Raw genomic sequence first — 14,727 nt, forward strand, 5'->3', positions numbered from 1 at the left:
ACACCTCCGAACTTCCGCACCAACCGATTTGTCACAGATGATGCGTCAGGTCAATGCCACCGCCTGCATCCAACAGCGCAAACAAGTTCAAAGCCGAGCCCGAGTCAGCTTCATTCCCCAGCGGTCCGCCCCAGTAGCTCGGATCAGGCGTCTGCATCATACTCTCACTTAGTCCCAGAAACGCGGAATCCAAGTCGCCAAACAACGGTGATCCGACATTTTGTAACCCGTTGTGCTGTAGGAACGTCCTATCAAGTGATTCGCGACCTCTAGAAGACGGTGTGGCTATTGATTGGCCTGTGAAGGTTGGTGATGAGTCCATCGTGTCGGAGGGTATGAGACCGAAGAGCTGGCTTGAGTTTTCCGTCCGTCGTTGACGTTCGGCAAGTTCGCGCTTTTCCAGATACTCGAGGGCGGTCGTCAAAAGGGATTGGGCGATGAGTGAGTATTGCCCTGCGTGGGTATCGTGTTTGGAGCAGTGATCTAGTGCGTGGATGGCCATGCGGGTGTATTTCTCGAGGACGCGGCCGAAACCACCAAGGAGGCCGACACCAAGAACAAGAGAGCTAGCAAATAGCCATGACCTGTAATAGTTAGAGACAATGTCTATAAGAGGGATGTTAAGGAAAACTTACACGAGAATGGGAACATGTCCAACAAGAATCCCCTTCTGAATGAGATCCAATATCGGATCAACCATCAAACTCGCCGCGTCAATACAAGCATCTGCCAACTTCGACTTTCCACTCGTCAAAGACGATCTTCCATTCGAGTTGACCGAACCATCAGACAGTCTTCGACAAAGCTCATACATCAGAAATGGTCTTGACACCAACATGACAGCGTAATAATACGTCGCCAATATCTGACACGCACCACTCGCCTGCGCTCTATCCTGAGCCTCCGGGTTGGCCACTATATCCTTAAGCTGCTTCAACCACCGCGACGACCAATCTCGGAGTTGGAGTGATATCCCCTCTGTAAGTTGCAGCGACACTTTTCGTCGTGAGTAAATCTCTGTGACAACACCCTCGAGAACCAAGAATATCTGCACCGATGCATTGAGTAGATCGACCGGTTCTTCAACGTTCTCATCAGGACTTTGGTATGGAACTGTACAGTCGACATCTGAAGTTGCAGGCGGCCTGCCCATCGACGAACTCAGAAACAGATCAACGACACGAATGCTCTTCCATAGCCGATCGCGCTGTCTGTGGATATCAGGCCCAAAACGCGCGTTGACTTCCGTTCTGTGAATGCCGATAGAGTAAGCTGCCCGCACAGCCGTACCGAAGAAGAGAAACGCCCCGTTGATCTGGCATGCACACAGCATGTATAACGTAATAAGCGTAAACATCTGGACCGTTGAGACGCTGAGATTGCCGGTGAGGTTGGAATATGCTTTATCGCGCGCATACTCAAAGTAATCCTGCGATCGCTCCTCATCATTGATCTTCATCCCGATGGCGAGTACGAGGAAATTGACAATCGTTGTAGCGTCGTCTTGCTTCGGGTCCATATTCGCCCAGAGGATGAGATCATCTTGAAGGCGGCGATTGTCGAAGAGATCCACGAGGCCGGTGGCAATGGATAAGTAATTCGATACTGCGAGGGGAATATCATCTGGATGAACGATTGGTATGCGGTTATCACCCGGTATCCGTCTCGACTGATGCGCCGTCGCATTTTCAAGGACTGAATACCGACTCGACTGCGGCGCAAAAGCATTCTGTCCAACTCTTGTGGTAACGAGTTGTCTCACGCTCTGAAAAAACGAAAGAGGCGCACAATCGCCGACGAATATCAACTTTCCCTGCGCATCGCACACCAACCTCGCCTCCCTCGGAACCTCGGTCTCATCCTCCGCATCAATCTGTCCCCCATTATCCCTATCAATCTGCGCCACAGGTTCAGCAGCAGCAGCAGGTGTAGAAGGCGTAGTATGTCTCGTCGACTGCGCCCTTTCCGAAGTCTGCGGCGATCGCACGGAATGCGCTTTACGTCGTCGCTGGGGAGAATAGTGACAGTCGTGCGGCTTCTGGCGTCGCGTGCAGTAGCTGCATGGTAATTTACCGTCGCACTTGACTTTGCGGGATTTGCAGCCGTCGCAAGCGTTGGCGATGCGGCTGCGGATGTAGCGCTCTGGTTCTGAGGGTTGCATGCTGCTATCATGGGATTGGGGTCGGTGAAGCGTGCGGTGCGGTGCGGAAGCCGGATGTGCGAGAGGTGAGGGAGGGCGGAAAGACGCGGATGTTCGGACTTGGAGAAATTGTTAGTGCGGGCCGGCTTGAGATTCCGATCAGAGTCTTGGCTTGAGGTTGAGAAATGGGGAATTATATAAATGCCTGAGTCTCTTGTTTTACATTAAAGAAATGATATCAGTAATGGAAGGGCTGCTGGGGACGTATTGTATCCGAAGTTTGACGAGGTGGTATTCAGTATAAGTGACAAACCAATCGCATGTGCATCTTGTGCATGTTCACATCCGACAATGACGGCACAGCGGCTATGTTCAGCGGATCAGCACTACCATCCACTGAAACAGGCTCTCACTCACAAGACGCTCAATGGACCAGCTCAACTTCACTCATTAGGAAAACAACAACATATCAATATTTTCTCACTTTATTCATCTGAAATCAGTCAGTTACTCTTAAACTTTTGAATGCCCTCCCAAGGGCCATTGTGAGATCCTCATTCGCGACCGCGCATTGATGTCTGTCTCAATCTCATCTGACCCGTCCAGGCCCGCATCGAGCTTGCTTCACAGCTAAGCAGCCCCTGTCTTCTGCTTCTTCCCGTCACCCCTACTACCATCGCCAGCCTTGCGCTTCGCGCCAGTCTCATCAATCTGATATGTCTCCTCATCTACATCCGCCTCAGCATCAACGCTGGTATCTTGTTCCTCGGACTGGCTCTCCACGTCATCAGACAAAGCGCTGACCTCACCCCGAGCTCTGGCCTCGACACCAAGAAGCAACTGCTCATTCCGTTCGTTCGTGATAGCCCTCATCTCCATATCCGTACCCATGGTCCAGTTGATGGCATATAAAGTCCGTCGAATGCTCAAATGCCAAGAGACACGTATCCCTCAGCTTTTCTGGCGTGTAGCTCAGCTTGACCTCAAGCCTATCAGTCCCCTTTTCACGATCACCGTCAATCATATTGAGGAAGCGACAACACCCTGCGACAAGGACCTCTTCGCCTTCTGCCCAAAATTTCTTGTCCTCTGGGAAGTTGAGCATTAGCTTGGCTGCGATGGAGAAGACATGACCGAGACGAGGGACTATATCATCGGAATATGATACGAGGGACCCGTCATAGTCTCGCCCTCCCATGTCGTGCATGACTACCCAAGCATAGCGGTTGAACCGCTGTTGCCGCGCAGTTTTGATCATCGCAAAGATGCAAACCTCGCGGACAACACCTGTCATCCACTCAGGCAGGTTAATGTCCTTCGACAGCTGCATTGCCCATTTGGTGCAGCAAATCCTCTCGACTTCGTCATGGTGACTCCAGCAAAGCTTGAGTATGTGAACCATTGCTGGCTCACAGCGGTTCAGTCTGTTCTTGGCCATGTGGTTTATAGTCCGAAGAAGACGTTCTGGCTCAAGCGGCCAATCCAGAATCAGAGCTTTGTAGCAACACTTTTGCATATCCCCATCCATCACCTTGGTGTTGACATTGGCCACGAATATCTCCAGGTCGGACTGAGGGCCGTTCCATTCTCGAAAGATACGATCAGTCTCAACCGCCCCATCCGAAGTGTGGACAGTACCTACATCGAATCCAGCTGTGACGAACAGGCTAACAAGAATGCTATAGACTGTGAGTAAATTCGCTGCACGATTCCGAGTAAGGCTTCTCGAATAGGAGGTGATCAGTGTGTAACTTACCACTGGATCCATGAGTCTTCGACATACACAATAAGTCGCTCCTTGTTGTCCTTGCAGTACTTGATCGCCAAATCCAGCGCTCTCGTAATGATAGGACTTTGGTAGAGAAGCCAGCATATCGCGACATCCTTGCTGTCCTGTGCTTTTACACTTCTATCCATCTGGTTCTGCATGTAGAACAGATCAACACCACATCTTTCGTCATCGTAGATCGTATCGTACAAATTCACCATTATGATCACGTCTGGGTTCGTATCGTCCTCAATCCGCGACCTTGGAACGTTCGGATCGCTGAGTCTCTCGATGACACTCTTTGCATTTGCCGAGAGTACCAGGGAAGAAAGGCGTGCTGGATTTCAGAACGGAGTTATTGCGCCAATCGAAGCAGGCCAAGAGTGCCTTGCGGTGTTCCAGCATCTCTTTATCTGTCTGGTTGCGCAGCTGTTCCGATACTTTGGGTTTGATCTTTGCAACAAGACAAGCAATGCGGTTTTCGTCGTGGAAGTCGCATTCTTCCATGAAAATAGTAGGTGAAAGCTTACCAGTACCTGGTCTTGCTAAATCCACAGCACGTTAGTAACATGACAAAGTGAAAGCAAGGGCACGATTCCAAGTAGGAGTGCTTGAAACGGCCACTGGAATGCAGGAAGTACACTTACAGTTCGCCTGATGTCTCATCAAAGCAGCGATATCGAGCCCTTCGAGAGAGAAGGCGACCCGAGTTTTGGTCTCACGAAATCTCGTGAGGAGTTTGTCGAAGTCTGGTTGGGCATGGAGTTCCTTGGCGCAAGCGACTTCAGCTTTCAGCTCCCATTCAAGAAGTGGGCGCATTTCAGGATTACACAGCTTTCTCTGGCGCTCGGTAATACTTCGTCTTGGGCGCGTGGTTGTCGCAGACTCTATCAACATTGTGTTGATCTTGATCGTGTCAAGCCCTTCAATCGGCTGCGGTTAATCTAGAGCTTCAGGTGCATCCGCATCCGCCAAAGTCGCCGGCTGGTCAGGCTGGGGGTTAGCCATAAGGTTGGCAGGCTTGTCGCTTGACAGTAGTGCAGGAGCAACTTCAGATGGGTCTTGATTCATTGCTGGGGAGGCAGGACAGTGATAACCTGGAAACTCGGCGTTAGATGAACTCTGAGGGGCAGTCTTAGTAATCCATTTCGATGCACTTCGTCGTTTGAGCAAGTAGTAGAACAACAAAACCGCGCGGTAGAGGTCTTCCATGGAGAAGAGTCCAGCGACAACGGGTGTTGTCCCACCTCCGATTGTTTCAGGGGTTGGAAATCGATGAGCTTAGGCGTTTTGATCTCTGGTGTAGACACGATTGGGGTCCCAATCCTGAGGGGCGAAGAGAAGTACCTGAACAGCATGTGCTAGGATAAACGCGCAAGGCGAGATCTTGCCCGGCTCGCCAGACGTAGAAACGGTTTGGTTGAGCACGGGGATAAAGGTGGGCTTCGTGCAAAGCTTTGCGACATCATTGATGAACCGCCGAGCCTTTTCGTTACTGTGGAAAGTACTCAAAACTTTAATTGGGTCCATACCATCAATGTCGATCATGCGATATTCGTATGGATCCTGCCTTTGGTAGTCGCGAAATCGTGTGTTGAGCGGTTCAATAAGATTCTGAAAGTCTCGTTCGGCTTGACTCACTTCGCGCATGGCCTTCTAAACCTGCGAGGAATTTCCGCCGTCGTTTCCGTTGAAGTAGGATTGAGGCACCAAGAAGTAGTTCTGCGCAACAAAGGCAGCCTGGTAAACGATGTCTGGAACTGCAGAGAACAATGAGCATGAGGTGATGATACAGAGGTGCAAGCTTACCAATGACATCAACATAAGAGCTGAGCTCCCTGCTGCTCTTGAAGGTGCAGTACTGAGCGAGTTGATTGGGGTCCTTCATCTCAACAGTCCACACCTTGTTAATCGAGACACCCATTTTCCTCTGAACTTCGAGATTGGGGTCGCTCAAATCATGGACACCGGCTTGTGGGTGTTTCGTATGAGAATAGCCGCAGTATTTCTCAATCCATCTTGGAAAGGAGATTCTGCGGTCATTCAAATGCTCCCTGTTTTCGTTAAATAGGCGCATCACGCTGATGAAATGATCATCGCCATCGGAGGAACAAGAGTTGCTTAGCCCTCTAGCCATCTCGGAAGAGGAAGCGGGTACGGCACTAAGAACTGCTATAGGCTGGAGGCAAGAGAATGGTGTCAAACTAGGATAATCCCGACCACCTCTGCTTGAATCTTCGAGAAAAGGCGGAAGGTGAAAGGACGGAGAGAGTGGGATAACGATTTCCAAGGAGGTTTGCTTGGAATTTCTCAATCCGGAAGATGAAATCTCCCAAGCGATTACATCAGCTGATCAGGGCCGTCGCAGCAAACCATTCCAGGCAGGTCTGCTTGAAAGGGGGCTGCTGCTCGCAATTCCCAACAGGCGTGCTGAAACCACGACCTCAACGGCACAACAGAAGGGGGGGATAAAGGAAGAAGAGAGGAATGGGAAGTAAAATCGAGGAGAGAGATTATGCACCCAGCTCTGGTCACGTGAGAACATGGCTTTGGCTGTCGCTTTGCAAAGTGAGGGTATCACGTTTCGTCGATGGTGCTCAAAAGTTCAAGACCTGTGGTGTTCAGGCGAACTACACAGACCTGTAGATTGAAGTAGTCCGAAACGCGCCCATGATCAATTTCCCCATTGTGAAATAATCTCTTATAGACCTATGCATCTTTATGACTGGTCATTATTCCTCTTCGACCTTTGGTGGCAGTCGTCGTGTTATTGGATCCAATCCTGCACGTAACTACTGATGGTGAATTGTCTGACAGCAACGCGCACCAATAAGAAACACAACAAATTGAGAAGAGACAAGTGGGTACAAAGACACATTCAGAACTCAGGCGATGGCTAAAAGTTCCATCCTTCTGGTACTTCAAACGGGTTGCTACCAAAGAAGCCTGCCGTAACCGTCGGCGGCAGAAGATCATGAGCAGTACAGCGGTGGCTTCATCATGGAACTACCTTCCCTTGGTTTAAGAGAAATGCTGGTAAGTCTCATTGTGTTCTTGAGTAACGGACTTGAAGACGAGGTCCTTCGCAATGCTGTCGCGCGGTTTGGATTCTGAAGCCGGCGATTTTGCGAATCATGTGATACACCCAGGTAATCGAGGGCTTTGTCCGTGTTTCGTGCGAAGTATGGAACCGTTCGACTGAAAGCTAAATCTTGTTGTGTTTCGGAGGGCGCCTGGATTGACTACCATCATGTAGTGAGTACTCCGTTACCTTTGATCTAAGATCGTTATGGGAAAGGTCCCTTCATCTGGTAGACTAGCTGTATCTCGCGTCACCAGGACATCTTCTGCAGATTGGCTTACTCGCATGGTTTGTACACTTTGACTCAACTAAGCAGCGAGAAGTTTGAGCCGACCTCGCGTGTAAAGTTCTGCTCCTCTCTCATTCCTATGTCGGCTCTGAGGCTCTTAGTGAAACTCCCGCAGAATGAGTTTCGAGGAAGAAAAGAGGAGCTAGATTATTTCGCAGTGGGTGCATCACAAGTGAGCTGGCAATGCCGAATTAGGAAGAAGCAGATAACGGCAACAAATATGATATGACACTTCACGTGCCATTCGACTTGTTCTTTGGACTCTTCCAGACTCTAATCTTGGGGGAGTGGTGTTGAGATACCCCGCAGTTCTCCGCGTTCGTCTCCTGATATGAGCACTCGGCTGACAACTGTTCGCATTTCCTGTTATAGCCGTTACTCTGGGGTAAGTCCCCAGCCAGAAATGTCAATCGCGATGTAAGATAACACATTTCTCTCCACGATCATCAAAACTGAAGAGACTTGAGCTATTAAAAGTATACAACCTTCACACTATCACACAAGTCAAATAAAAGAAGTGAACTCAATTCACGACCGGTATAACAATTGCTGGTTCATGGGTCACATTCCTCCTCGGCTTCACTACTGTTCACGCACCCGGCATCCTCCGGATAATGTTGGGTGACAATCGCAGAACTTTAGTAAGCCAAAACGTAAACCTGCATTGATCGTGTGATCTGGTACTCTTCTTGTATTAGCCAAAAGTCTACGGAATTGATGGAGAGCGCGGCGCGTAGGTGGCTCCATAATTCGACGTAACAACTTGTAATTGCGCATAAGTATCGAGTGATGCCCGGCAATCTCTCGGGAACTCGATTTCTTTTATTCTCTGCGCGCCATCACATATACTCGGTGCTACATATTACCTCTTGAACAGAATCTCCAATTTTGTGACTGCAATTAAAGAAACTTCTCATCTAACACTTCCTCATATTCATCATCAACCCATTGTATAACCTCCCAGCTCAAGATACACCCCAGAAACAATCATGGCATGGGATTTGGAGATTGGAACGCCTTGCTGGGTCGCAACCGGTGACGTCGAGATGCACAGACAGAGCGTCACGCCCCGTCGAGCTACACCCAAGTACTTCCAAATCCCTGACAAGATCGACATGCCTGGAGCAATATACGAAGACCTTCTCGAGGATGTTCGAGAAGGTCTGGAGGAGATCTTTGATCACCCAGGCTCCCGTGCACCATTCATACCTGGATATCAAGATCGTGCTGATGCGATCGCTCGTGCGAAGCTGTTGCGCGAACACGGCCAGAAATGTCCGAATGTCATGATGGTCCATCTGAGGCCTCCCTCTGGAGTCATTTCTCATCGAGAGTTGAATGTTTATGCGCGCAAGGTTGCTTACAATGGAAAGGGATTGAGGGTAGCGAAGAAGAAGGTTTATGTAATCTGTGAGCCTTTCACCAAGAGAAACATTGATCGCGTCGAGCCGGTTTAGTTTGAGTGATGGGGGTAATGAGTCGGAAACTAAGTGTGATATGGATGGGACGGGCATTTCTTTTGTTTGAGGCTCGTTGATAACAGGACACTGACAGATTGTGCTAAGGGCTTGGTCTTCGTTGAGACTATAACATATCAGGCCATGGTGATACAGATGAGATTAAGGACGGATCACTTTATTTACGGCTATGATTCTATCATACGATGTTGATGATACCGTGCTAAACCCTTGTGATTCCTGCCCACTGTAGACGACGATGTCACTCAGAAGATTGTGTCTGCGTCCAAGAAGGATTCCCATGTCTCCCTCCGCTGCCCCGTCACTGTCTGGCGTCAAAAGTAGTCGTCCATGAGAATGATTTACTGGCGAAAAAGCACCTCAACCTCCGACAACAGAATTGCCTTGGCCTGCATAGCACCGGTGATACAAGTCGCCTTGATAGACTCCTCACACTTCGCGAAGTCGACATTTCCATAGGACTGGATCCAGTCGTGAATGCTCGGGAAGATTTGGGCGGCGTCAAAATTGTGCCCAATCCCTTCGAAGATCAAGGGTTGATCAGCCGGATCGACGGTGCGTCGTTCCTCAAGCTGTTCACTCCATGAATTGCGGTTATACACCAGCCAGACAGGATGTCCAGGCGCAACAGCATCAACGACAAGGACGTAGTCCGTTCTGGAGTCATAGTCGTAGTCAGTTTCGGAGTCATAGTCGTGAGTCGTACCCTTCTTTGCTTTTATCAAAACCCCAACAACGTAGATCAGGGTAGGAAGGGAATTCCCTGTTCCAGGCAGGGCAGAAGTCTTGAGGGATTGGAATGTCCCATGAAAGTCGTCGGTTATTGGTTCGTCATGGCCCATAGCACAGGCATTTGGTACGATGGAATAAGTGGTCTCGCCATTGGTAGCCAGATCAAGAAGACCAACATTGTCAAGAAATAAACTGTAGTCAAAAGAGCAGACAGCGTTGAGGTCCGCAAAGTCCGCGATGGCAAGCTCCTGAAGCCAATCCAGAGCTGGCCGACGCGAAGATTTGTTCACTTTCAAAGACTTGGTTAGGTACTGATCCAGGCTGTTGTCGCGAGCAGTTGCTTCCTCGAGTTTCTGCATGAACAAAGATGGGAGAGCTGAGACGATAAGATTAGCGTGGTGCAGCGACATGTCAAGGAAAGTTTCTTACCTTCGAAAGGGTCAGCAACAGCCGCCTTGATCTCGGCAAAGCGAGCCTCGGAAATCTCGTTGTTTTCCATTGTATCAGTTGCCCCTTGCGATTGAGCCTTGCCCAAAAGCTCATTGACGTTCGCCAAGGTTACCTCCTTGGCCTTTACGAAACCGACAAGACCAGTCGCCTTGATAGACTCCTCAAGCTGATTGGAGTCCAGGTTTCCATAGGACTCAAACCAGTCATTGATACTGGGGAGGATCTGAGCCGCGTCAAAGTTCTTCTCAACTCCCTTAAAAACCGGGTATGTCTTGTCTGGGTGGACGTAGTATATCTCGTCTTTATCGGAAGCCTGTCGATCCCAGATCAGCCAGACAGGATGCCCAGGCGTAATGGCATCAACGACCAGGATATAGTCAGTTTCCTCCAAGTCTTCAATACCTCTTTGTGTAGTCTTTCCTTTGCGCAAGCGTCCGATGAGAAACGCAACAGAGGGGAGTGGTGTTTCGGGAGCTTTCTCATCTGCGGGAGCAGGTCGAGCTTTGGCCCTTCGGAAAAATTCAAGAGCCATAAGGCCTTCATGGAGACTGTCGCGATCTACAACTGGTGCGCTATCTACACTGATAGCCGCAGGATGTGGCGAAACAGTAAAGGTATCTTTGCCGGTGCACAGAACGAGGTCCCCGACGTTATAAACCGCCAAGTCGAATTGAAGATTGATAACAGAGGCAGGGTCTGCAAAGTCCAATTTAGTGAGCGCCTCGAGCCATTCCTTTGGTGTCTGACGCTGAGCCAAAAGATGATCAACGCCCGGCTTGCTGGTGTAGTTAATCATAGATTTTAACCTCTCTATGTACTTGGCTGGGCAATCGACGTAATTGGCCATGTCTTCCTCCATGGTATCGGTGGTCACTTGCGATCGGACTTGGTAGAAGACAGTTTGGATAGTACGGTAGGGGTGTTTACTTGTGAGACAGTCTGTGGATTAGTAGTGTTCTCTAATATTTAACCACGGCCTTTCTGGATGTTCGCACCGAGACTGTGGTGAGCACCTGAGCGAGTGCTAAAATCTGTTCGTCGTTCCGGAACACCAATCTGGACCGAATGTCAAGTCGCGGGGTTGATCTTCGTAGCGTTTGAGGTAGAGAAAGGTTAAGTTGTCTGTGATAGAGGTCAAAGACTGATGTGGTAAAGGGGACGAAATCCTTTGATGGTGAGAAGAGGATGAAGAAGGAAGAAGGGAAGAAAAGGAAAACAGAGAGGAGAGGAACATTTATGATCTGGTTTAGCGCTGGTGGACTGTTGCGAGTCACTGCCATTGGCTCCAGTGTTGTGCTGCCAGTGTCAAAGTATTCTCTATCGCCTAGAGATGAAAGTGGGTAAAGAGCACGGAGCGATACTGACTCATTGCCCTCTGATGGCTCATTGATGCACTGCGTACCGATGCCCACTTGTGATGTGGCAGACCATGTGCATGATATCGAAGCAAAATGAAGAATATTTAGATACACACCAGATGATGTAACTCAAACCATATAGTCGTTTGATATCACTAGTGCAAAGGCCCTCTTTCAAGGCAGGGTATGCGATGCAAGTATCAACCGCAAGACCATCAATTCAAACTATTGTAATAAGGTTGGGAGGTTAAAAGAGGCTTCAAACACAAGGCACATAGAAGATCACCAATAAGCACAGATGGGAATCCCAAACAACATGCCTAGAAACATGGTCAGAGCACAGAAAACCCCAACAAATATAACCACTTGGGCTACACGTCGGCTTTTCCAAGACTTGAGCATCACATCAAACGACGATTATTATCGTTGTGTTCTGCCTACAAGCGTGAACAAAGGAGTTTGCATACCGCAAGACTGAACAAGTGACTTTCGGCGGCTGGCAATGATTATCCAGATGTTCCAGCCATTGGAGACAGCCAAAATACCCCAAGACACATTTAGCTCAGTGACCAAGACAATACCCCGCACCCCTTGAATATCGTTATATCAAACTCGTGGTTGGATGTCAGAACTATCAGACGCTCGATACACAATATCGAATTGCATGTCACAAAGGGAGAAGAGGGAGCAAAGATAAGAGTACAAAAAGGAGATTAGACGCAAGCCTTATCCTCAAAGAGCCTGATGTATGTTCTCTTTTACAATAGTCATAAAGAGCTGGATACTGGGGACATAAAGAATAAGATACGGTGAGCGGAATACTACGCCAGCAAGAATATGAGGGCAAGTTTTAGAACATTTCAAGAACAGCGCAGCGGTTCCTCAACTACAACGAAGAGTAGCAATGAGTACTTGAAGCTATAGCCTCTTTGCAAGACTCAGGATTTGTGAATCGCATTGAGCAGCCAGAGCCAGGACGATCCTTCCAGCTTGAGCCAATTCCAGTGCCACTTTCGATAGCCTTGGACAGAAAACACCCTTCATCAAGAGACCCCCTGTTAGCTGTCATGCGCCATCACCATCTAGAACACCCAATGGCGCCGACTTCCCCTCAAATGCGCAAAGCCTGGTTGCTACCCAAAGAAAGACAGGTACGAGGAGGAGGCTCAAAAAGGTGAGACTCCCGCTGTTGCGCGGAAGCGAGTCTCTACGTTACCAAACCTTCCAAGTCCATTTGTGACTCTACTACAACAGACCATGGAGACCTTCATACGGAAGCAAATTGGGTTCATATGCACTCAGGCTATACTTGCTCTGCTTATCACCGTCCACTGGACCACCGCCAAGAACCCTAGAGATGACTTTTGCCGAAGATGCTCACCAAACAACGGCCATTGACGATAAGCTTTACATAGACGGGGGATGGGTCAACTTTGATGACTTCCAGCAAACTCACGAGAACTACTCCAGTACGTCGACCCAGAGGCTTACAGACACGCAATTTTGGTCACTGACTCTACTCTAGATACCTGGCTCGCATACCACGACCTCAACAACCTCGTCGAACGCGGTGGTGATCTTTGGCCAGACCTGAATATCAGCCTAAGCAAGAAAGACAGGTACGACGACCCATTCTCTTCTCGTTGCTCCTCCTCCAGATATGCTAACCCCGATACGACAGTATCCCGAGCGTACACGGCGGTATTCTCTGGGGCGACAGCGTCAACAAGCGATTCTACCTTTACGCCGGCGAATGGAACAACGGTTTCTCACAAGATTCCTATACTCTTCTGAGCTACGATATCATCTACGACAAATGGGACGACTTTGGAGCGCCTGATATAACCCCTCCACCGAAGGTCGCCTCGTATGGCGCTGGTGTCGGCGTTTCGGAGACTGGCATGGGCTACTACCTTGGAGGATGGATAAGCAATGCCTCGATGAGCGGATGGACTGGTGACTGAACCATGAGCTCTAACTTTTACACGTACTCGTACGACTCGGGAAAGTTTACGCAGGCGGCTAGTCTCAGTAAACAGCCCAGAGCTGAAGGCGGCATGGTCTGGATACCTGCCGACGACACTCTCAGCCAACTTGTGTATCTGGGAGGCATTGTTGACCCTTATGGTAACAACACGGAAGCTCCCCAGCCATTCGATGAAGTCTTCGTCTTTGATGCCAAGGGAAACTCTTGGTCAACCAAGAAGACGACTGGGGAGATACCCCAGAACAGGCGTCAGTTATGCGTCGATGTGGCGTGGGCACCAGACAAGTCTTCCTTCAACATGTAAGCCAAGCGATTTGCTGTCTCCATTATCAGGTCCTTATGCTGAACTAATAAAAGCTGTCTCTGGGAAGGATTGAGCGTTCAACCACCCGTTGTCAATGCAACCTCATTCAACGACATCTACATCCTGACCCTCCCCTCGTTCATCTGGGTGAAAGCTTACCCTGACCGTCACGGAAACGCGACCCTCCCACCAGAGTACGACCACTACAGCGCATCATGTAACATGGTCAAACACATGTCGCAGCTCTTTGTCATCGGAGGCACCTACACCGACACAGACGCCTGCGATCTAGCGTATGATGCTTGGTCAATGCACAACTTCTGGACTGGAACGAATAACAACGCTGGGAATAATGAGACGTACTGGGATATCTACAACCCTAACATTACGGAGAACGTCGTGCCCGTCGATGTGTACAACGTCACTGTTGGAAACAAGAAAGGCGGTGCGAAATTGGTGGCCCCCAGACCTCAGACTCACGTCTCACCTTCAGCTCATACCGGCATCAAATGGCAATTCAACACTGCTCTGTATGCAGTACCTCGCTGGGAAAGACACCACGATGACCACTTCAACGACTCGCACATACCTTAGATGCACCTGGATGATCCTATTCCCGACGAAGTCATACCGTACGTGGGCAAATGGGGATACGAGCGCAGGAGTTATGGGGGGATATTGGGCCAGGTCCCAGTACTTTGAAGAGACCAGAGACGTATATTTCGCTCCGTTTTCATGGAAGGAAGTTGAACCCCTTGTTAAAGGTCCCTTTGGGGAAAATGGACGCGAAGCCCTTTACGAAGACTATACGCGAGGATTTGTGGCAAAGCTCCAGATCATCCGACAGGGAACCACCCCCCAACTGGATGGATCAAAGTGGAAGAAGTACACCCGGAGCATCCTGACTGAAAACACCAATTGTTGAACACATGGAAGGGTGTGTAGTACACTTTGACCGGACGTAGGTCTCTTGACTATTTAGATCATCTATCTGAGCCTTGCCACTACTCTCTCTGTCAGACATAAGAGAATTATGCTCTAAGGGAGAATGGGATGTTATAAGCTATGAGATGCCTATCTTTATTCTGCGCGTAGCTTGTATGGACTGTTTATTATCGATTCTATTAAGAGGCTTTAGC

The 14,727-nt window shown here is 49.3% G+C and overlaps 9 protein-coding genes across 9 annotated transcripts; 3 read left to right on the forward strand and 6 right to left on the reverse strand.

Moving 5' to 3' along the window:
- Positions 1 to 31: 31 nt before the first annotated feature.
- J7337_003528 (uncharacterized protein) lies at positions 32 to 2,161 on the reverse strand (the record flags this gene model as incomplete). The annotated part of the gene is made up of 2 exons (XM_044821244.1): positions 32 to 584; positions 636 to 2,161. The coding sequence occupies 2 exons, from the start codon at positions 2,159 to 2,161 to the stop codon at positions 32 to 34; spliced, it is 2,079 nt and encodes a 692-aa protein (XP_044682577.1).
- Positions 2,162 to 2,770: 609 nt separating this feature from the next.
- Positions 2,771 to 4,129, reverse strand: J7337_003529 (uncharacterized protein; the record flags this gene model as incomplete). Its single annotated transcript, XM_044821245.1, is given in 3 exon segments — positions 2,771 to 3,065; positions 3,085 to 3,819; positions 3,897 to 4,129. The coding sequence occupies 3 exon segments, from the start codon at positions 4,127 to 4,129 to the stop codon at positions 2,771 to 2,773; spliced, it is 1,263 nt and encodes a 420-aa protein (XP_044682578.1).
- A 28-nt stretch (positions 4,130 to 4,157) lies between these two features.
- Positions 4,158 to 4,805, reverse strand: J7337_003530 (uncharacterized protein; the record flags this gene model as incomplete). Its single annotated transcript, XM_044821246.1, has 2 exons — positions 4,158 to 4,453; positions 4,556 to 4,805. The coding sequence occupies 2 exons, from the start codon at positions 4,803 to 4,805 to the stop codon at positions 4,158 to 4,160; spliced, it is 546 nt and encodes a 181-aa protein (XP_044682579.1).
- A 384-nt stretch (positions 4,806 to 5,189) lies between these two features.
- On the reverse strand, positions 5,190 to 5,558 carry J7337_003531 (uncharacterized protein; the record flags this gene model as incomplete). The annotated part of the gene is made up of 1 exon (XM_044821247.1): positions 5,190 to 5,558. One exon carries the CDS (start codon positions 5,556 to 5,558, stop codon positions 5,190 to 5,192), a length of 369 nt encoding a protein of 122 aa, XP_044682580.1.
- Positions 5,559 to 5,564: 6 nt separating this feature from the next.
- J7337_003532 (uncharacterized protein) lies at positions 5,565 to 5,832 on the reverse strand (the record flags this gene model as incomplete). Its single annotated transcript, XM_044821248.1, has 2 exons — positions 5,565 to 5,668; positions 5,718 to 5,832. 2 exons carry the CDS (start codon positions 5,830 to 5,832, stop codon positions 5,565 to 5,567), a joined length of 219 nt encoding a protein of 72 aa, XP_044682581.1.
- Positions 5,833 to 8,268: 2,436 nt separating this feature from the next.
- Positions 8,269 to 8,736, forward strand: J7337_003533 (uncharacterized protein; the record flags this gene model as incomplete). The annotated part of the gene is made up of 1 exon (XM_044821249.1): positions 8,269 to 8,736. The coding sequence occupies one exon, from the start codon at positions 8,269 to 8,271 to the stop codon at positions 8,734 to 8,736; it is 468 nt and encodes a 155-aa protein (XP_044682582.1).
- A 362-nt stretch (positions 8,737 to 9,098) lies between these two features.
- On the reverse strand, positions 9,099 to 10,798 carry J7337_003534 (uncharacterized protein; the record flags this gene model as incomplete). The annotated part of the gene is made up of 2 exons (XM_044821250.1): positions 9,099 to 9,865; positions 9,919 to 10,798. The coding sequence occupies 2 exons, from the start codon at positions 10,796 to 10,798 to the stop codon at positions 9,099 to 9,101; spliced, it is 1,647 nt and encodes a 548-aa protein (XP_044682583.1).
- Positions 10,799 to 12,654: 1,856 nt separating this feature from the next.
- Positions 12,655 to 13,261, forward strand: J7337_003535 (uncharacterized protein; the record flags this gene model as incomplete). The annotated part of the gene is made up of 3 exons (XM_044821251.1): positions 12,655 to 12,766; positions 12,823 to 12,916; positions 12,979 to 13,261. The coding sequence occupies 3 exons, from the start codon at positions 12,655 to 12,657 to the stop codon at positions 13,259 to 13,261; spliced, it is 489 nt and encodes a 162-aa protein (XP_044682584.1).
- Positions 13,262 to 13,264: 3 nt separating this feature from the next.
- Positions 13,265 to 14,182, forward strand: J7337_003536 (uncharacterized protein; the record flags this gene model as incomplete). Its single annotated transcript, XM_044821252.1, has 2 exons — positions 13,265 to 13,584; positions 13,642 to 14,182. The coding sequence occupies 2 exons, from the start codon at positions 13,265 to 13,267 to the stop codon at positions 14,180 to 14,182; spliced, it is 861 nt and encodes a 286-aa protein (XP_044682585.1).
- Between the last annotated feature and the right edge of the window lie 545 nt (positions 14,183 to 14,727).

This window comes from Fusarium musae, chromosome 3 (genome assembly GCF_019915245.1).
Source record: "Fusarium musae strain F31 chromosome 3, whole genome shotgun sequence".
NCBI lineage: Eukaryota > Fungi > Ascomycota > Sordariomycetes > Hypocreales > Nectriaceae > Fusarium > Fusarium musae.